The sequence below is a fragment of the Suricata suricatta genome, chromosome 12, assembly GCF_006229205.1.
Source record: "Suricata suricatta isolate VVHF042 chromosome 12, meerkat_22Aug2017_6uvM2_HiC, whole genome shotgun sequence".
NCBI classification, from domain to species: domain Eukaryota; kingdom Metazoa; phylum Chordata; class Mammalia; order Carnivora; family Herpestidae; genus Suricata; species Suricata suricatta.
The window spans coordinates 62,473,031-62,494,448 of record NC_043711.1 but is presented as its reverse complement, the minus strand read 5'-3'; the positions used below and the strand labels follow the sequence as shown (position 1 = coordinate 62,494,448).

The 21,418-nt window shown below is 40.1% G+C and overlaps 1 protein-coding gene across 6 annotated transcripts in view; it reads right to left on the bottom strand.

Moving 5' to 3' along the window:
• The window catches only part of RALGAPA2 (Ral GTPase activating protein catalytic alpha subunit 2), a 316,716-nt gene that overhangs the window by 86,847 nt on the left and 208,451 nt on the right, over positions 1-21,418 (bottom strand). For 4 of the 6 annotated variants that reach the window (XR_003900702.1, XM_029916025.1, XM_029916024.1 and 1 more), the window contains exons 32-34: positions 19,617-19,772; positions 18,785-18,901; positions 13,573-13,731 (exon numbers count right to left, since the gene is read on the bottom strand). Coding sequence is in view for 5 of the 6 variants with exons in the window: in XM_029916025.1 (XP_029771885.1) it covers positions 13,573-13,731; positions 18,785-18,901; positions 19,617-19,772 (432 nt within the window). In the remaining variant the exon portion in view is untranslated. The remainder of the gene's footprint in view (positions 1-13,572; positions 13,732-18,784; positions 18,902-19,616; positions 19,773-21,418) is intronic. The other 2 variants (XM_029916028.1, XM_029916027.1) reach the window with 1 other exon arrangement.

Sequence of the window (21,418 nt, the reverse complement as noted above, 5' to 3'; positions counted from 1 at the left end):
TGTTTTCCAGAGCGGCTGCACCAGTTTACATTCCCACCAACAGTGTAGGAGGGTGCCCATCTCTCCAGACCCTCGCCAGCATCTATAGTCTCTTGATTTGTTCATTTTAGCCACTCTGACTGGTGTGAGGTGGTATCTCAGTGTGGTTTTGATTTGTGTTTCCCTGATGATGAGTGATGTTGAGCATCGTTTCATGTGCCTGTAGGCCATCTGGATGTCCTCTTTGGAGAAGTGTCTGTTTATGAGAAGACACATTGTTTTTAAGCATGCACAGAATAATTTTTAAAAACTGACAATATTCTAGGCCAAGGATCCACAAATACAGACTATAGGGCTTAATTCTAAGCCTGGTGCCTTTTCTGTATGGCCTGCAAGCTAAGAATGGTTTTTACTTTTTACAGTGGTTGAAAAAGATATTTTGTGACATGTAATAATTATATGAAATTCAAAATCAGTCAAGAATAAAATTTTACTGGAACAGAACCACAGTCCTTCACTTACATATTGCCTATATCTGTTTTCACACTGCATTGGAAGAGCTGAGTAGCTGTGACAGATAGTGTGTGGGCCACAAAGCCTAAAAGATTTACCACCTGGTCCTTTATTGAAAAAGTTTGCTGAACCCTTTACTAGGTCATAAAGCAAGTCTCAATTTCAAGGGGCTGAAATCATACAATCTATATTCTGTGACCAAAGACATATTAAGTTAAAAAAATCACAACATGAGAATAACCAGCATAAACATCTATGTTTAGAAACTAAGAAACATACTTCTAAATAACTCAGGGGTGAACAAAAATACTAACTTAAAAGTATATTAAGATAAATAATCATGAAAATAGTAAATAGTAGATGTAGAAGCAGTACTGAGAGAGAATATGTGGGATTAAATGCTCATATGAGCAAGGAATAAAAACTGAAACTTAATGAGATTAACACTCATCTCAAGAAATATTTAAATCTGAAAGAATAACTCAAAAGGAACTGGAAGGGAAGAAATAATAAAGACAGAAGTAGGCTTCAATGAAATAGAAACAAACACACAACAGAGAGAATAATCAGGACCAAAAGCTGGCTCTTTGTAAAAAGGGTAATACAGTTAATAATTGGAACCTTAACCCAGCATTTCATCCATTGAGCATATATGTTCACAACAAACTAATGTTTCTGATTCATAACTGCCCTCTCCTAGCACAATGACCAGAACTTGAGATTAGTAAGATTTCCTCGCCAGTTGCAAGTTAGAAGATGGCTGTGGAGCCCCTGTCACTAAAGGAAGCACATCTGGGAGAGGAAGCACAAACCTAGAAAGTGTAGCCCAAGTGGTTTTCTTCTTAACAGGCTTGTGTCCAGGCCCAGAACCACTCAGGTTCTCTTGGCGAGATACTGTGAAAGTGGAGAAAGCTTTCTTTGCAGAGAAGTGACATCACTGAAGTTCATCCTGTACTATTGCTTAGTGTGCCAGCACGAGGGGGCATCTGGCTGCTGCAGCCAGGCCAAAGGAGAATCCCTGGGACACAGAAAATGGGCTGGAATCTCCAGTTGATTTGTGGGAATTAATATCTCACAGATTCGGTCCAGACATCTTGATGTTCCAGAGCAAGGTAACGAACAACTGAGCTCTCTTCAAGTTCCTCATGGATAACCTCCAGCTTCCAGAACTAGAACACTACCACATACAGGTCTACTGAGATCCAGGCCACACTGGAAGCTATATGTGCTGAGTATAGGTAGCTTGACTTGCCCAGTTTGGTCAGTTATACAACCCTTTGAAAACTGGAGCTCGTGTTCTTAAAGATATGGCCATGACTTTCACACCCAGCTTTTTGGCACTGCCTTTATTATTCAAGAGGTGGGTGACAATGCGGAGGGTCAGCATTCAAGTTTCTGCTGGATTCTCCATACATATGCCTGCAAAGTGTACACAGGATGTGTACACAGAACCACACAAATGTAAATAGCCTTTCATTAATGAGCATCCACATACAGGTGTGAAAACAAACACCTTTCTATGCTCAAAGAGGCCGAGACTACTGGGATTCATATTCTGGATTTGGTTTGGCTGCCAAGAAACCAGGTCCCCTTAGTAACCTACAACACCTACATATATGGACATATTCCGAGCCCAGGAGAGGTATGGTATGCCCCACCCCCCTCACAGAGTGGCTGAAACATTCAAATGCTATATAAATCCCTGAGGTGGGTTGCAAACAGTTCTGTCTTAATGAGACACAAGGTGAGAAAACCATAGAATATTGAGATAAGGGTAAAACCTTTAAGAGATGTATAAGGCATGTTTCTGAGAAAGAGAATGTTTATGTCCATATATTTTAATCTTTTATTATATAAATACATTCTCTACATACCAGAAGATAATTTAGGGGGAAAATGGATTAATTAGAGGACTCTAAAATCTTGTTCCCAAATTCTGAAAATACATAGAATCTTTCTAGGTCAAAAGAGAAGAGATTTCAGATTTTCTCTGTTTACTAGTTAGGTATTTGCCTGCCTTGGTCAGAGACCCAGAAAGGGCTGTAAGAGGAATACACAGGTAAGTAAGTCAGAACTCATGCATAAACAGTTTTCAGGGGAGATAAAATTATATACTCAATAAAGCCAATAAATGAAAAGGAAAAAAAAAGTTTTAGAATAGGTACAGATACAATGTTTTGGAACAGCAGAAAGTTCTCTTCTAGTTGAGAGAAGCCACAGAAGTCATTGTGTGGGAGGTGGTCATGACTGTGGTATTGGCAGAGATGTGTGAAAAGAGAGGGGGCACTGGTTCCCTTTGCTAAAGCAGTGTCCCCACAATGTATTCTGGGAGGTGCTAATCTAGCTGAGCATTAGTTGGTGTTATACGCATTACAGGGAAGTAAAGAGAAAGACTGTGGCTGGATGAGGTAAATGGCTACACACAGAAGCCAAGGGACTTTCTGTATCCCAGTAGGAAGTCAGAGAGAGGGCCACTTAAGGAGTAAGGCAGGAGAGGAGGCTGGATAGTACGCTTGAGAAGACTAGAAAGATCACAATAGGTATCTAGGGGAAAATGTGCAGCATCAGTATCACTCAGAGAGAAATGGAAAGACTGAAGAACAGCCGTGGGGGCCAGACTGACCAGTGCTGGCTTTCCATGTCATAGCATGGCCTGGCCAAGGATATTCCTCTGGAAAAGCTCAGCTCCAGTTACTTCAAAGCCAGAATTACCTGATCAGTAAGGGATTCTCCATCAAGAATTGATCCATACAAGACTATGGATCCACAGAGCACATCAGAGTGCTTAGACTTGAACACACTTTACCTTTTATAAAATTTTAATGAAATTCTCAGTCTATAGACTCAGTCTTTCTGGTGAATAATATAACTGCTATTGTTTTTTCCAATAGTAAATAAAGTTATTGTACTTCAATGAAATTTTTTAACCAATTTATCTGTCACTCACTTTGACATCTGAAGCATAAACTTTATAGGTCCAAATACAGTCTTTCAGTTGATATGTTCATACTACGGGATTGTGAACTTCCCAGAGAAAGTTGCAGATCCTGGAATCCTTGATGACAGGGGTAGAAGAGCCCTTAAAGATCATCTGTTCTGATCTTATGCACAGCTGTGGAAAGGGGAAGGCATGGAAGTGTCCTCCATGAATGTACAACTCCATAATGGCAATGCTCTCTGAGGAGGGGCCATCTGGAAAATAGCTCATTGGACTTGGGCTAGTTTCTTGAAGGATAAATGACACAGACTTAAACTCTTATTTTGCAGAGCCTGGGGTAGACACAGAAAAAGAACTTCGAAATAGGAAGCAAGTCTCCTTAGGGAACAATCATGGCATATCTATGAATGTCTTTTATAGTAGGCTGATCCATTAACTAAGCCTAAAAGGGTTCTCCAGTGATGCCTTTGGAATCTATGATTCTTACTAACTGGAGATGAAAGTAATATACATAGTTAGTTGATCTATTTTGGAATTAATTAAGAGGTTATATCAAGGCAGAATAACAAATGAATCATAGAACAAGAGGTTAAAGAGCCAAGGACTATTTCATTTTTGATGCTAAGCCCAATGGCTGTGGCTACTGTTATTAAACTCCCTCTTCTGGGCCAGGTTATGTGCTCAGTGCTCAAAGTATGTATGTATGTATGTATGTATGTATGTATGTATGGACAAAGTATATCATTCCCACAATTTTGTGAGGCTGACACTTTGTCCCTATTTTGCAGAAAAAAAAAATGTGGTTAGACTGCTTGCCTTTCTAACCTCATCAAGGCCAGAATCCTCACGATGGGGCCATGCTCTCTCAGCTCCCCAGTCTTCCTCTCCCTATCCCTGGGCCAGTAGATATCTTCCCTCAGAATCATGAAGCTCATGAAGCTCGTGTCCTCTGTAAGGACTTTGTTTTTTCTGTCCTCTTTGGTTGAAGCTCCTTGAGGGCTGGCTCTCCTGCTCCATTCAAGGTCACCTCTTGGGGAACTTAAACCTCACCCCTTGAAGGAACTTTCTCACCCACCTGTAATGCCCCTCTTTATCCCTGATAATTTTCCTTGCTCTGAAGGTAGTCAGCATTGTCTCGTATTAATACTGTTAGTCCTGATCTGTGTTAATGTGGGATATCTTTCTCCATCCTTTTACTTTTAAACTGTGTCTTTATAATTTAATGTAGGTTTCTTGTAGACAACACAGAGTTGGGTCTTGTTTTTGTTTTAAACAACAATTAAACAATTAAACAACTTTAATTTAATTGTTTAAACAACAATTAAAGATTGCTTTTATCCACTCTGACAGTCTTTTTTTCTTTTAATTGTTGTTTTTAGACTCTTGACATGTAAAGTGATGACTGATATAGTTAGATTAATATCTACCATATCTGTTACTGTATTTTACTTGCTCCTCTAGTTGTTTCCTACTCTTTCTGCTTTCTCTGATTTTATTGAGTATTTTCTATAATTCCAGTTTTTCTCTTAGCATATCCATGATACTTTTTTTTTCTAAAACATTTTTTAGTGATTGAGTTTGACATATACACTTAGAACTACTTCAAGTCCTCTTTCAAATAGCACCGTCCTGCTTCATAGGTAGTACAAGTACTTTATAACAGCACTGCCAATTCTTCCCTTCCGTCCTCATGTTACTGTCATTCATTACGTATCTAATCACGGAATACATAGTTGCTATTTTTATTTGAGACAAACTGTTATCTATCAGATCAATTAGGAATAAGAAACATGAAAGATTTCATTAATCTTCATTTATTTGTTCTCTAAAGCTCTACCTCTTTTAAGTAGATCTCTGTTTCTGATTCACATAGCTTTCCTTCTTGATGAATTTATTTTAACTTTCTTTGCAAGGCAGGTCTACTGGCCACAAGTTTCCAAAGTTTTATTTTTCTTTCAGTTTTGAAGGATATAGAATCTTAGGCTAGCACGTTTCTTTCTTGCAACACTTCAACTGTTTGCTTGCCCCTCTACAGTTATTTTTTTTTTAACTCTAGTTTCTTTCAAGATTTTCCCTCTGCTACATAAGTCATCTCCTCTTGCATGCTGTCCACTTTTTCTATTATAATCCTTGACACAGTAATCATAGTTATTTTAAATTCCTGGTCTGATAATTTAAAAATCTCTGCCAAATCTAAATCTGATTCTGATGTTTGCAAGCTCTGTCTCTCCAAGATGGGTTTTTTTTTTACTTTTAGTATGCCTTGTAATTTTTTGTCAAAAGCTGAATATAATATACATGTAAAAGGAACTGAAGTAAATCAGCCTTTAGGTGACACTTTATGTTTGCCTGTCTCAGAGTTAGGCTGTGTTTATTGTCTGCTGAAGCTGCAGATGATGGTGTCAATGGTTAAAATCTCATATGCCTGTGTTTTTGTCTCTCCTGCTGTCTCTGGGATTGCCTAAAGACCTCTTAAACAAGATCTTAGATGTGTGGTTGTTTCAGTTGTTACTATACAAATGTCCTTTTGACGTAGTGACAAGGTGTGGGGGAGAAGTGTCCCATAGACCTATGATTGGGGCTCAGTCTCTCAGTGAGCCTGTGTCCCTGGTGTGGGACCATCACAAGTACTTCTTAGTTCTGTATTTCTGTGTCCCGTCCCGCTAGTCCCCACCAAACACACACAGTCTCTTATGTGAGACAGCAAAGTTAGAGGGAGCTTGCATTGGTCCTGGTAAAACCCCAGTAGGTAAGACTTTAGTAAAATACTTCCTCTTGAGGACAGATCTTGTTCAGAAAAAGAAAATGCTCTGGGTGTATTTCAATATGGCTTCTTTCCCTCCCTCTACTTAAGCACAATGGTTTTTTTCTCCTTCACTTTGAGAAAGTGGTAGGACTACTAGAGGGAAAACACACAAAAGTGTGGGGATCTCCCAAAGACCAGGCCCCTCTTGATTCTCAAATTTGTGGACATGGAGCCTCCAGCAATCGGTCAACTACAGCTGACATTTTCCTACTTTGTCATCAGTTCCCCAGGGGTTTCTGTTCCTGGCCTTCTGCTATGGCAAGTTGTAATTCTCTGTTTTTGTCTGTCCCTCCAATTTTGGAGGCAGTGATTTTCCTTGTGACTTCAATTCTCTGATGCATCAAAGAAGAGTTGTTGATTTTCAGTCTGTTCAATTATTTTCATGTTGTTAGAATGGGAGTGATAACTTCCCAGTTTCCTACATGCTGGATTGGAAACTAGAATTCCCACTACCTGAGTTAAAGCAGCTTCTTTCTGGCCCATCCTACCACTCTGTTTTATCTTCTTTATAACACCAAAGCTTCTGTCTCAAAGTGTCTAGTTTGTTTACTTACTTACTTACTTGTTGATTTTCTCCCTAACTCTAACTAGGATTCTGGGATCATGAGACCTCCAGCCCTTGACACAGTATTTGGCATGAAGCAGCCTTAATAGATACGTTGCCTGAATGACTGACAGAAGGCCTCCAGCTCCCGAGGCTCTGACCACTGGCTATTAACCAAGTCTGTTGCCTCCCTGCACATTTCTAGAACCAGGTCACATTGTAACTGGCTATAATTTGCTTCATGGAGATGCCTGAAAGGCCAGGATGAAACCAGGCTATGGTGTGGTCTTAGGTCTTGAGCAGGTTTCTGCTGCTACACCTCTTCATCCATTTGGTGGGTTTGAGAAAAGGCTCCACAGTTAAAACAGAGATGTAAAAACTGCAAAGACTGGCTAAACTTATTTTGAGATCAGGGCACAGAGGAAGTCACACCTGAGAAGACTCCGATGGGAGCAAAGAAGGATGAAACTATTAGTTTTACTAATTATAACAAATGAGTGTCTATCCTCAGTATTTGCAGGATTAGGGGGAAGTGGGCATCCTTCTTTCAAAGAGGAAAATTAAGAAGCTTTTTGCAGTCTAAAATTATTTAGGGTTGCCTTGTTCAGGTAACAATGACAACAAATAAAAAAATAAGAAAGAATAACCTTTCCTCCTATTTTTAGCAACACCACACTTAAAACAACTTAAAATACATTCCTTAAACAATAAGTGCATTTCTTCCTATGATTTACGCTAAAAGCAGTCATAATCAGTGAGATGCAGTTGTAATGGAAGTATGCATGAAGAAACCCAGACGGCACCCCCCTCCCAACAACAAACAAGTTAATCAATTTCAAGGACAGCACAGAAAACATGCCTTTCAGGGTAAGTCCTCAGATTCCAGGGGCAGTGGGCTTGCTTCCTTCTCACAGAGAAGTTCTGTGTGCTTGTGACACCCTGACTGAAGGGTGGGGAGAACATGCTTGGTCTCTTGGCCAGAAGGCCCTTCCTATTGAGGCAGCTCGGAGGGCTTGGTTTCTGACACAAAGTGAACTCTACTGATTGCCACTCGGTATATATTCACACAAGCTGGCTCTGGCTACTGAGGGAGGGAGGATAAGGCAAAAGAGAGAGAGATGTATATATCAAAGGACAACTGAAAAAAAAGGGAAAACAATGTCAACTTTTAATATAAATCAATGCAGAAAGAGTTCTCAATAGCCAAATTGTTGTAGAGGACAAAACAGGAGCTCGGAATTAATAATAGGGTATAGATTTTTTCCCCATCTGTACGGAGGCTTATCTTATAAATAAATGTTCTTTATTATTCTTTGGCAACTGCTTGTGGGTGACTCAGATAGTCTTTCAAAAACCGGACAAAAGAAATAATATAAATCCCTTGTAGCCAGAGAATTCCTCTAATTAGGAGTGGCAATGAAGTAGGGAAGAAATTTGTTTTTGATATAACATCTGCAAATGACAGCTGCCTTTTCTCAAGTTCCCAATGTCATTCCTTTACTAAGAAAGCCTCAATAAACAATAACAATAAATTACCAAAACAGAATATGTTGCAGTAACCTATTTAATAATGTATCTTAGGGGTGCCTGGCTGGCTCAGTCAGTAAAGCATGTGATACTTGATCTCAGGGTTGTAAGTTCAAGCCCCATGTAAGGTGTAGACTGTATGTAAAAAAATAAAATCTTTAAAAAACAATACATTTTAATAAGTTCTGGTTATTCAGTGTTTCCAGTGATCTTTTTTTTTCAAGTTTATATATTTATTTTGAGGGAGACAGAGACAGCATGAGTGGGGAACAACAGAGAGAGAGAGGGGAAGAGAGATAATCCTAAGCAGGTTCTGTTGTACTGCCAACACAGAATCTGATGTGGTCTCGAACCCATAAAGCCACAAGATCATGACCTGAGCTGAAATCAAGAGTCAGATGCTTAACTGACTGGGACACCCAGGTGCCCCTCAGTTATCTTTCAAACTAAATGTTCCTCACGTATTTAGAAGTTAACAAGTTATTTTCCTGAGGATTTCCCAACGTGTTTTAAAGGATATGCCTTAATCTCAAAAAGGTTATTTGGTTGATCTTGGACAAATATTTAAGAAAATTACATATATGAAATAAAAAGAAATTTCCATAACCATATTGCAGTCAAACATAGTCCATATATAACAAAGCCACACTAGTAAAAGATTTCCTTTCAAACACAGGTGCAAATACTGGCCATTCTTGACCTTCCATGTGCAAATGCCCTTGTGATTTCTAATGCGCCAGCCTTAACCAACATTTCTGGGCACTGGCTGCAGGTGAAGGGCCTGGGTTAGCTGTCTTCCTGAAGAGGGACGCGCACACGCATACACACATGCATACACTCACACACTCCCAGTAGCTGCTGAGCCTGCAAGGAAGCCAAATGCCACCTTGACAGCAACGTGGTGAATTGGGGCAGCTTAGGGAAAGGAAAGGCATCTGGGAACAGGAAGATCAAACAGGGCCTATCACCTTAAAAGGGCACTTAGAATCCCTAAAAAGGACTGCAGAGAGACCTTGGTCCCCAGTCTGAATGTCAGAGCTGAGGAAATGAAAGTCCAAAGAAATCAACAGACCTGCAGCACAGGAACTGGAACTCTGGAGCCCCTGTCTCTTCTAGTATTCTTTCCTGCCTATACTTCTCAAAAGTGACTGAAGCATCCATTTTTCTCCCATGTCCATATCTACCAGGGCTGAGAAAGTACAGGTTGGAGGACATTAACATGTTTTTTCATTTACAACACTGACATTCTGGTTGAGGTGATAAGGAGGACCCTTGGCTTCACCAAAGCTGCCTCTTGTCTTAATTTCTCCAGGTCAAGGCTGCTTCAGCATGTCTGCCCTCTGGCCAGACAGTCACTAGCCAGTTACTAGCGTGCCTGGAGGTAAACATGACAAAAGCACTAAAATCTATCTTCACAAACTCATAAAGGCAAAAATGTTTTGAACATCAAAATTATTTTCAGTTACTGAAAAAGAAAAGCAACATGGGTCCTCACTGCAATTTGGAACTTTATGAACCCCTCTTTTACAGAACAAACCCTTTCAGGCACCCATGTTCTACTCTATATTCAAGTCTTCCCTGACTTAGTAATAAAAGTAGAAATTTTTAAAAAAGCTTCATCTGACAATAGCAGATTTCTTTTCTGTGATCAAAGACTACTATGTCAATGTTTATGGAGGTGAACTTACTTTGAAAGTAATTTAACAATGAAATCATGTGGCTAAACACATTGATATGTATGTATGTATGTATGTATGTATATATGTATTTTTTAAAGTTCAATAAAAAGCTCAAGAATTGAGCGGCCCTCTCACATGCAAGGGTTTTCTGTGCTCACACAGGCACACCCACATGTTTTCAACATACCATTTCACAAGTGCTGTGTATTATTAAGAGGAGGCGGATTCTGCCAGGCACATAATTTGTATATTTAAGGGAGGTGTATGGAATGAAAAAGCGAAATATGTTAAATTTCAAAGGACTTGGAAGCAATGCTGCCTGTGAGCTTGTATTACAAATAGCCCTACATTATTACATACGCTATTAATGAGGCCGAGTGAATGAAAGTACAATTTGAATATGCATGACTCTACCCAATGAGCAGGACTTTTGTGTACTGATGAGGTTTTTTTTTCCCCTCCTAAAAAAGGATTAAAATTATTCTTAGAGAAGTATGGCTGCCCAGAGACCAGTAAAATCAATGGACTTAGACCAGAGTCATAGTATATTCAGCTGAAATACACAGGTGCTAAAAGAAATGCCTTTGACTCTACCTATAATTTTTAAAACTTGTGCATAATCCTGTCCTCCTCCAAAGGCATATTCCTCAACTTCAAGTGGCTATGTCAATACAATTTCTAAGCAAAAATAATGATTTTGGTGGAGATCCCTAAAAGTAGGCAAGGTTAAATAAACCTTTTGAGTACAAAGCCTTTACTTCCACAGTGAGGAGCACTAGTTAAAAGACTGGGGAATGGGTAAATTATTGCACCAAATGGCTGAGAATTAATCTCTGCTGACTAGCTGTAATCTAACGAGGCGTCTGTGTCCCAGGGAGCCCGCAGCATGTCCCTGGCGGTATGTGCAGTGTGTCGAGTCTGCGTGGCACCCTTTGTCCTCGCTCACAGGCGGCCTTTCCCCTCATTGTCCATAATATCCTCATGCATCTGGGACGCGTGGAATGCATTCATACTAACAGACTTACCATTGTTTTCTCTCAGAAGCTTTGTTGAGCAAAGACTGCATCACGGTTACTGATAATTATATTGCTTAATTAATCAAGACAAAAAAAATTTGCAAATCATTGCCTGGTTGCCAAGCAGGGAGATAAAAAATGACAACAATACAAGCTGAAGCAATATAACAAAAGTAACAGCTATCTGATCAGAAATTCTTATATAATGAAGCTATTAATGCTAAATCGGTTAATGTTAACATTGCTCCAGGTGTCTCTACTTAGATGCAAACAAAAAGGCTAACATTATGGATATAAAAGGCCAAATGTTGCCATGGATTCTGTAACCTGATAGAGAGGACAGCCTTTTCATTTGATTAGGGAATGCAATTTAAATACCAGGGACTGAAGCCAAACAAACAGACTTTCCCTCCACAAGCCTCTTGCATTCACCCTGGGGTCAGTGGTTGGTGAACAAAAGGTCAGCCACACTTGCCCTGGAAATGTCTGGATTAATTTTATTACATTGTAAGGGTTTGTACTTTAAATGTGGGGATAACACTAAATTTCCAGTTGGTCATTATTGTCTTCTTCCCTTTAGGCTTTCTGAATTGAAATATTAAGACACCGATTTGCTCAATTCATCTTGTCAAAATTTATGACCAAATTTATAAAACTTACATTTTCTAAAGAAATTTTAAAAACATATGCTAACCCTTGTTTTCATGTGTTAAAAGTTTGATACCTTTTTAAAAATCACTTTTTAAGAAAGTTTAAAGTGTCACTCTTGACACTATAAAATATATTGAAATATCTTTTATGTTCTTTATTTACTACAAAAATAAAGGAGTATTTTTTAGGATTTTAAATGATGCCTTACAGGACCATGTTGAAAATGAACTAATGAAGCCAGTTAATCCATACTAAATATTAAAGAACTACATTTCCCCGATTTGGAAGCTATAGGACACTGAATCTGTTCATTGTCTAATATTAATGTTTTAATGAAAACATTAGTTAGTATTCTTCCTGGACAGACACAAATGCTATTAGCACTCAGAGCCATTTTCTTACACAAGAGTGAAAACTTCACACACACAAAGAAGTGAAGCAAATATAACACCAAGGGGAATCTGGGTGGCTCAGTTGATTAAGCGACCGACTCTCGATTTTGGCTCATGATCTCACGGTTCATGAGATTGAGCCCTGCACTGGGTTCCATGCTGAGAGCTCGGAGCCTGCTTGGGATTCTCTCTGTCTCCCTCTCTCTGCCCCTCCTATGTGTGCATGTGCACACGCTCTCTCTGAAAATAAATAAACATTAAAAAGAAAGAAAGATAACACCAATATTTAGCATGGAGAAGTTGTAGCATCTTCACTCCCTGAATAGAAAAGAGGATTCCCTTTACATCAGGTATCTCGCCAGCCAGAGTGAGACTTTCCTGAACTCAGAAGGTGGCTTCTAGGCTGAGAAATGATAAGCATGTTACACTTAGGATTCATTATTTACTCTCTTTTCATGGTAGTGATTGTAATAGAAAAATAACAGCAGTAATAGTAACAGTAAGAGCAACAACCAACAACTTTCAACAGCTTTTACCCTGAGTCAGCCACTGCTCTTAGCTCTTTAATCCTTATAACTTAAACACCAAAGATTATATTAAAATCCCAGTAAATCTGTTACCACTCATTTTAAAGCTCAAAAATAGAGTGTTTAGGAATGGTAACTTTTAGCTGCTTTAGGAGAACAACTTGCAGAAATAATGAAGATTACACTTAATACCAAGCTAGAGCACAGAGTTTTTTTCTTGAGGAGGAGTGACTTATCTATGCTAAACATTTAATTAAAAACTTAAAAACCAACCCTTCTATTAATAATTCAAACACAAAAACAAGTCACTATATAAAACACCTCTAAAATCCCAGTAACGGCACGGCAAGGATCGAAGCCACAACCAATTTAGTACACGGCACATAACCATTGGATTGTTCCAGCCATTCCCATGATCGATACTAATTGACATGGTTGCATTGATCCGGTGGCAAGGTGCTTTAGTTGTTAAAAGTCATCACATGGGCTGTGCCGCAGAGGCCTAACTTCTTCACAGACGTGCCCGCAATCCTTCAGGATTGACCCCCATTAGCAGCAGTCATGGGCTCAGAGAGCTGTGCCTGTCACACCAGGTCGAATTCAATACCCACAGCCAGCCACAAAATCCTTGATGTGATGTGAGGTTTTTTCCAACTATTATTATTATTATTAATCAATATGTCCCAAATGTAAAATTACAACTTTTTTAAATTAAAAAAATTTAAATGTAAAACATTTAAAATATCATGACATCTTTACATTCTAATTTTCAAAGAGTCTAGTAGTAAAATACAGAATTCTGTGCTCATGAGCAAAGATACTCTGAAAAATCTCAATAAACACTGAGTTTCTTTATAGCATGTGTAATTCAGATATATGTAAGACATTCACCAGTTGGACAAAAGTCCCCTCTAGCAAATTTATATCATTGTTTCTCAAAAACAGCGAATTGTATGGCAAATGCTGTATGAGTCAGAGTGATAATGTGGTGAAAACGTACCTCGGGTTTCTTCGTGATCGCGATAAAGAACATGTGATTCTTCACTGGGTAAATAATGATTGAAACGTCTCCAAAGGCAGTCGGGATAATGCCCCTGCGGTAGTCCCTGGAGTGTTCAGACCAGACGATGTGGACCTCGTCATTCCCCAAGTGACGAAGCTGCAATGGCCAATTGGCTCTTTATTAATCAGAGTGATAACAGCAGTTTATGAGGGGTCGCGGCTTACAAATTGAATTATAATACTCAGAGGCAAAAGTATTTCCCTATCAAAAAAAGGTACAACGCTGCTGTCTTCTGTGAAGATTAAAAAAAAACACAAGGACATGAAAACACCTCTCATGTTTTATGAACCATGCTGGCACTGAGATGATGAATAGAAGCACAGGAAGTATGTTATGGCTGGATGGGGACAAGACCTTTTCGAAGATTTTGTTAAATTGAATTTTACTCTTATATTAAAGCCTTATGCTTCATATTACTGAGCATGTTTCTAAACAATTAACGACATGAGCCTTTTATTCCATATTACAATAAGGCTTCATAAAATTCTTAATTCAATGGTTATTAAGAAAAAAATATGAATGTAAGAGAACATAAGCCACTCTAACACAATTACCAAATGTATAAGAACTAGATTTGTGACAAAGCTTTAAGAAAAAGTCTGCATAAATTACCTTTGTTTAAGAAACTAATAAATGATTTCAATTTAATAAAAACACTAGTACCTAGTCTTCAAAGAGTGCCTTCTTATCCAGAAAGTATGCTCACATGTATTTTTTTCTTCAGCCTTTCCGCCTCCTCTCTGAGGCAGGCGACATCATCTTTCTGTTAGGTGATGAGGAGGAGATGGGGCTCAGGAAGGCAAAGGCGGCACCTACACAAGGTGCATGAACAGTGAGCAGCGTGGTGGGTCTGGGGACCTGGCCGGGGCCTCTCGGTGCTGTCCCCACTGCTCACAGCCGCCTAAGTCAGGGATATTGTTACAGCTCAGATAGTGTGGACCCCTATTTTTGTCATTTTGTACACAAAGAGGCCATCAAGTCCAAAAACAAGTCAGAATCCTGGCCTCTCTGAGCGGGCGAAGGGGCCCTTCAGATGCAAGAACGCCCTTGATAAAGCTCCTGCATACTGACTACACATCCTGGGCTGGAGAAATCCACAGATGAAATTGTCTAATAAGCCTGAAAGTGTGGCGAAAAGAAACTAGATTATAAAGGTTAAAATCCTGGCCAAAATTGAAGTCCTACAACCATAAGGCTGACTGGTGAAGGCCCTCTAACACCTATGGAAACTCTGATGTTTGGCTCTCTTACACACTGCAGGAGGAGAATGCTATCTACTACCAGGAAAAAGCATTTCTGGCTTCCTAGCTTATTTAAAAGATGAATCCTCCAAACATGACTAAATTCAAAGGCACTGTTAATCAAACAGGGAAGTTGTGCCAAAGGTAATGGTTTAGTTTTGTAATAAGATACAAAAAATGAAAAAAAAAAGCAAAAAAAGGGATGCTCTGGAATACCATGTATTTAAAACACGGTCACATAAGTACAATTTTCTTTATAGACTATTTGACCACAAAAGAAAATCCAAAGTAACCCCAACATTGCCTCCCTTCCATTTACAAAATTAGAGGAAGTTGGTTTCCTGCAATGCTTTCTTATTCTTCACTCTTTTAAGCTTCTGTGAATGACAGTGTAAGTCAATTTTTTAAAACAGACTTACACTAGTACCTTTGTACTTTACTGAGGTACAAATGCATCCAGGGGAGGTCCCTACCGTAAGGGGTGCCTGATTCAACTATTCAGAAAATGAACTCTGGAACAAATGTAACAGTGGATTCTGAGCGCAAGTCGTGATGATCCAGAACAATTTAATGGTGCTATGGCTTTCTAAATGTAAAATTATCCAGTATAATTCTTTTTTCTTCTCCCCCTCTTAGATGTCAAGGCTAGAAGAGTGCCAGGTAAAAGGTGCAGCCCACCCATTACCACCCATAAATAGTTAAAAGAAAAAAAAAAGACACTGGGTTCTCACAGTAACACTGAACATCTCTATTTCTACCTCTCTTTCTTTTCTCTTTCCTTTTTAATAAAACATGTCAGGCCCTCAAAACACACTCCTGAAATTCAATCCTTTTGGAGTGAAAACATGGTAGCCAGCATCACCACAACACAGTAGAGGCATGTTTTCAAGGGAAATAGGAATAGTATAAAATTGAAATTTGGGGGGGAGTTTAGGCCGGCAGAAGGTAATTGTGACAGTGGGGCTGCCTTCATCCTAGGTGGTTATGTGCCCCTTGATATAATGCTGGCACTAAAGTCAGAATGAGAGGAACATATGCCTGCTGAACACCCTCCAAATGTGGAGCTGCCACCTACCACCAGCACCCTCAAGCCTGTGACGGCTCCTTTCGATCCAGAAGTATAAGCTGCAAGGCATTAGGCAATATAGTGATTACTGAATTTCTACAGTTACTCTGCCTTTTCTCAATTAGGTTCCTCAATGATATAATCCACCTAAGTCTCTCGTACTTGGGGTGTATTCTCGGAACCAGAGCAAGGGAGAGAAGTGTCACACTGCCAGAGCCATCCTCCCAGGGTGGCATTTTTGTAATTAAGAAAAAGCTATTTTTGTGTGGTAATGATACAATACTCATCATTTCAAAGCTGCTTTCAATGTCATGTGCCCCAGAGCTCAGGACAAGTTACAGTTTAATTAGCTAACTCACGAAACTCAGAGCTAAGGCCACAGGACCCACTGACTGATAGCTCTGGAGCAAGGAGCAAACACATGCCCTCTTCTGCCTCAGACAAGAACACAAGCAGGTGAAACAAGTAAAACTAACCTGGCCAAATTGTTCACCATGTCAGAATATGAAGGAACACTCTGGAAACTTCAATGAAGCTTCTGGAAGCTCAGTTTAAAGGGGCTTTCATTACAGAGATGTCATTTTGTGAGTTTTGGAGAATTCAGAATGGAGGCCCCCAAACTGAAGCCCACCAGTGAGTTTGCTGCACGCACACAAGTCAAGCTGGCATGACTCGTGTGGTCTGGGAGGGGCTGAGGAGTCTCGTCCTGGGATGAAGCTGTCATTCATGCCAGCTACCGCTTCAACTGCGCCACAGGCTCCAGAATGCGTGGATGCTTAACAGGCTCGGAACAAATGCTCGGTTCTTAAGTCTTAAGAAATCAACCCCGTGTCTTGCCACTTCTCATCCTGACAGAGTTTTAAAGTCCCTCTGCCTGGGCCATTCTGCCTGCTGCTGCCAGGCGGCACGCACTGGTGACACTGGTCATGGTACACACCTAATAGGCTGACCTCCTTTCCTGACTAATTGCATTACATCGCCAGCTGGCTCCAGAAGGAGTCGTCTGTTTGATTGAAGAATTCCTGCTCTTCAGTGGGCCCGGCTGCTACTTTTACTAAGTAACAGTCAGGCCTGACATCCCCATTGTTCGTCTGACAGTGTGCCCATCCTAAAATCTAAGTTTTATTTGTAAATTAACCAAGAAACTTCCTGCCAGAACAGTGCTGCCTGGAGACTGATAATGTGGGCCTTTCATCCCTTTTCACTCGTACTGTATCACTGCCAATTTGTTTTTTATGCGGCTGGCCAGCCTGAGGCTATAAAAGCCTTGTAAGACATAAGTGCAATTATAGTCCTGGAGTCAAATGAATTGGACAAATCCAATAGCACAGCTCTGTCCCCACTCTGCAAACCCCTACAGCAGTTAGATTAGCTGTGAAAAATCTAATCTAGCTAGAGCTAACAAATTTCTGCAGTGAAGGATCAAGAGTTCAGTATGGGGTTGCAACCGGATTGCAGAATTGAAAAAGTGCCCCCATGACAGGGGCAGAAGAGAGCATGAATCACTTTAGAATTTTGCAGCTCATTTTTAAGCTGTTAGGGACAATTTAGTTAGAATAAGACAAGGAACTGTGGGCTGCCGCTACTGTGACTGATTTTCAGTCTGGCTGTGAGACATCCTGATAAAGAGAGTTTGTCACTAATGATGCTAAATCTAGGAGCTGCAAAAGGTATCAGCTGAATTTTGATTATTACAGTAGGGAATCTTTCAACCAGGCCAAGCCTTGCACCATTATTTATAGCAAGGCATTGTATCAATAAAACATGATGTCTTTTCTCAAAAAAAAAAAAGTAAAATTAAAAAAGAAGAGAAAAGAAGAAAAAGAAAAAGAAAAAAAAGACAATCCTACTTAGGAAATAATTTGAAAATATTTTAGGTAAACTCAACAACCATAGTTCTCAGCATAAAAAAGTCAGAATATGGCAACACATTTGTAGATTATGTAGATTATGAGGCACTGCAAATTAAAAGGATGTGTAAACCTTGCCTAAGGTCTTGGTAATCTGAACTAGAGCAGGGTCTCCTTCAATAGAATTCTACCACTAGGGAGGCCAAGACCTAAGGCAGCTCCTCCATGGCTGAGGGAACAACAAATGGCCAGTGGGAGGCCATGCTAGCAAGTGGCCCACAGAGTGAAAGCCATGTTAGCACATCCCAGTCACTTAGTGTCTGTGAAAGTTGTCTGAGATTGTGCCACAGCTCGAGTTCTGAGGCCTTCAGAGCACTGCTGCCCCTGATGTAGGCGGTCTAAACATTTGGGGCTGCAGTGATGAAAAAGCAAAACCGCAGAGAAAAGAGATGAGGCGGATAATAGTAGGGTCTACTGGCCAATATCACTTACCTCCTAATGAGGCAAGAGGAAAAAGACTCAGTTAGACTGGTGGGCAATGAAGAGGGCTGACCATTAGAGATTTTACACCAGGACCCATGCTAAGTAGTTTCACAGGAATTATCCATTTATTTCACAACAACCTTGGGACACAGGCTGTTTTCAATCTTGGTTAGTACATGGGGAAACCGAGGCATGAGCTAGTAACTGGATACACAGTTGAGCCCAGGTCTGCCTGTTTGCAGACCCTGGCTATAACCAACAGAGCAGATCTTTCAATGGCAGGCTTAGCTCCCAAAGGAGCTGCTTTCCCACCCACTCAGGGGCTATCTGCAGTTTTCTTGCATCCTTGCAGAAAGAGAGTGGGTGTGAGGTAGGGATTCCAGCCTTGCTCTGCCACCCACTAGCAGTCTGGCTAGTTCTTCCTTTCCTCTGGGAACCCACAGAGGTGGGTCAGATTTCTAGGCTTGCTTCCCAGACTAAGATTCCTCTTCTGTTAAGGAACTCCTCACCTCTAAGAGAGGGTCACTTGACAAATGACCATGGAGATTAGGAAGTTCAGGATCATGTTCCCCTGGGGGGTTCCTCAGAGGTGGAGGAGGTTTCCTCTGAATTCTAGAGAAAATTGCCTACAAGGTTCAAGTTGAAAGAGAAACGAGGTCAGTGCCAAACGAGGGACCCCTAGACAGCAGCACACCTGCACCCGTCATTTTCACAGACATTGCCCCATTGCCCCCAGCAAGCTCGAGAGATGCCTGATTTCTTAGGTCTCCATCAGTACAGGGTTGTTGCATTGTATGACTTCTATGTTATTTTCTGTCAGTTAACAGTGATGTGAGGGAAGATCCAAAATTAAGAACATTTGGGCCGCTTGGGTGGCTCAATCAGTTAAGCGTCCAACTTTGGCTCAGGTCACGATCTTGCAGTTTGTGAAGTTCAAGCCCCGCACTGGGCTCTGTGCTGACAGCTCAGAGCCGGGAGCCTGCTTCAGATTCTGTGTCTCCCTCTCTCTCTGCCCCTCCCCTTCTCACACTCTGTCTCTCTCTCTCTCAGAAATAAACATTAAAAAAAAAAACACAAAATTAAGAATATTTAAGACCCTTCCTTTCCCTAAATTTTAATCTTAGGATTTAGGACTCAAAGGATTGATTGCTTTTCATTTATTTGTGCCAAACTAGATATTTCAGATTAAACTACAACTGTAGCTTGAGAAGAGTGACACTGAAGTTGTATCCAGAGGAAAGCAGTCTCAGTGCATATTATGTCAAGGTCTTTGATCTGGACTAGGAGATCCTCATCTACAAACCAGGGAAGCTAAGAATGGTCCTCAAAGAGGCTCCTTACCTTTTTGGTGAGTGAATCATCTGAGTCTGATGGCATCCGAGTTGAAACATGGAAAATCACTTCCACAGTCGAGGTAGCATAGTAAGGGGCAGTCTGCCCTGTGCTCCCATTGCGCTGAAGTCCACCCATGAACCCGCAGTGGGTTGAGAGATCCACCTGACATGGGTAACAAAGAGCAAAGAACTAGGGTCAAGCATCAGTTATCCTCATTCACCTAGCAGGAATACCCACTTTTTAAGCAATCTAATTACTTTCATTTTTGTAGCTTCCTGATGACAAATGAATGTTGAACTAAGTTAGGCAAAATTAAAATATGAAAGAAACATTAACAGTGAAAGTACTTTGAAATCCTACTGACTTAAGAAACCACCATCAGAAGTTTGGTGCATATTTCTTGGGGCACCTGGGTGGCTCAGTCAGTTAAGCATCTGACTTCACCTCAGGTCATGATCTTGTGGTTTCTGAGTTCAGGCTCTGCATCAGGCTCTGTGCTGTCTGCTCAGAGCCTGGAGCCTGCTTCAGATTCTGTGTCTCCCTCTCTCTCTGCCCCTCCTCCACTCGTACTCTGTCTCTCTCAAAAATAAATAAAGATAAAGTTTGGTGCATTTTTCTCTAGTGTTTTTCCATCCTATATAAACATGTGTGTGTGTGTGTGTGTGTGTGTATATACATATATATGTATTTATACATACATATACATATTTATATACACACACACACACACAGATACCCTATTACCCTATTGATGGATGTATGAGATTTTCTGCTTTCTCAAACAGAGCTGGTGTGGTCAAACCACAAGGACCATTCAAACAAGTGTTCTGGTGGGATGTTATATTAAAGGGCACAGATGTTTTAAAATTGAACAGCCATTGCTAAACTGTCTTTCAAAAAAGTTGTTCTGATTTACACCACTACTGCAAGTCTAGGAGCTATTCTTTATCAAGCTGTGGTATGAATGCTCACTTCTTAGTCAGTGCCTAGGATCTTTTTTTAAAATACTTTTCATAAACAGAATTCTTTCACCAAAGCACTTGTTGTAACACAACCAAAAAAAAAAAAAAAAAAGCAATAGAAGAATCTCTTCTGCCAAATACAATCAATATATACACTAATATTCAAGTTTTTTCTAAAAACTCTAGTTAAGAATGTGTGGTTTAAAAGGTATATTAGTTAAATGATTAACTATAGTCTACAGCAAATAAGAAGTCACCTTATTGTAAGAAGGACAATGCGTTGGAGTGCAATAACTCTTCTAGACTAAAATCAACTTTACATTTTATGAAGTACATGTCTTCACCTTGATGAAGGCTTCTCTTGTCCCCAACTCCATATTAGTTTCTTTGCTAACATTCAGCTCTCAGAGACAAGTCTTACTTAGGTACCAGAGAGCTTCCCACAGCACAGATAACCAGGAAACCAAAATAAAAGTGAGGAAAAGTAAGAAAATTACTTCAGATATGCTGATTTCCATTATAACTACTCTGAGTTCTTTTAGATTCTGGAAATATATTTTCCTTTATATTTATGTTCCTAGAGACAGATGTATGTGGGCATGGGTATGTGCATGCACGTGTATAAATGCATACGTCTGTCTATGAATTAACAAAGAAATAGCAAGTTCTTCCCATATCTGTCATCCTGGGCTCTCCCTGAGGAAAACAGGTTGACTGCTGAAGCATCAAAGCTAATCTACTCTATTTTCATGCTGTTTTTTACTTTATCAGCTCTTCATGTTTTCACCCATCAAGTCACTGATTAATTCTGCAATCTCCATACTGTGGCCAAAGTCATTGCTCCTT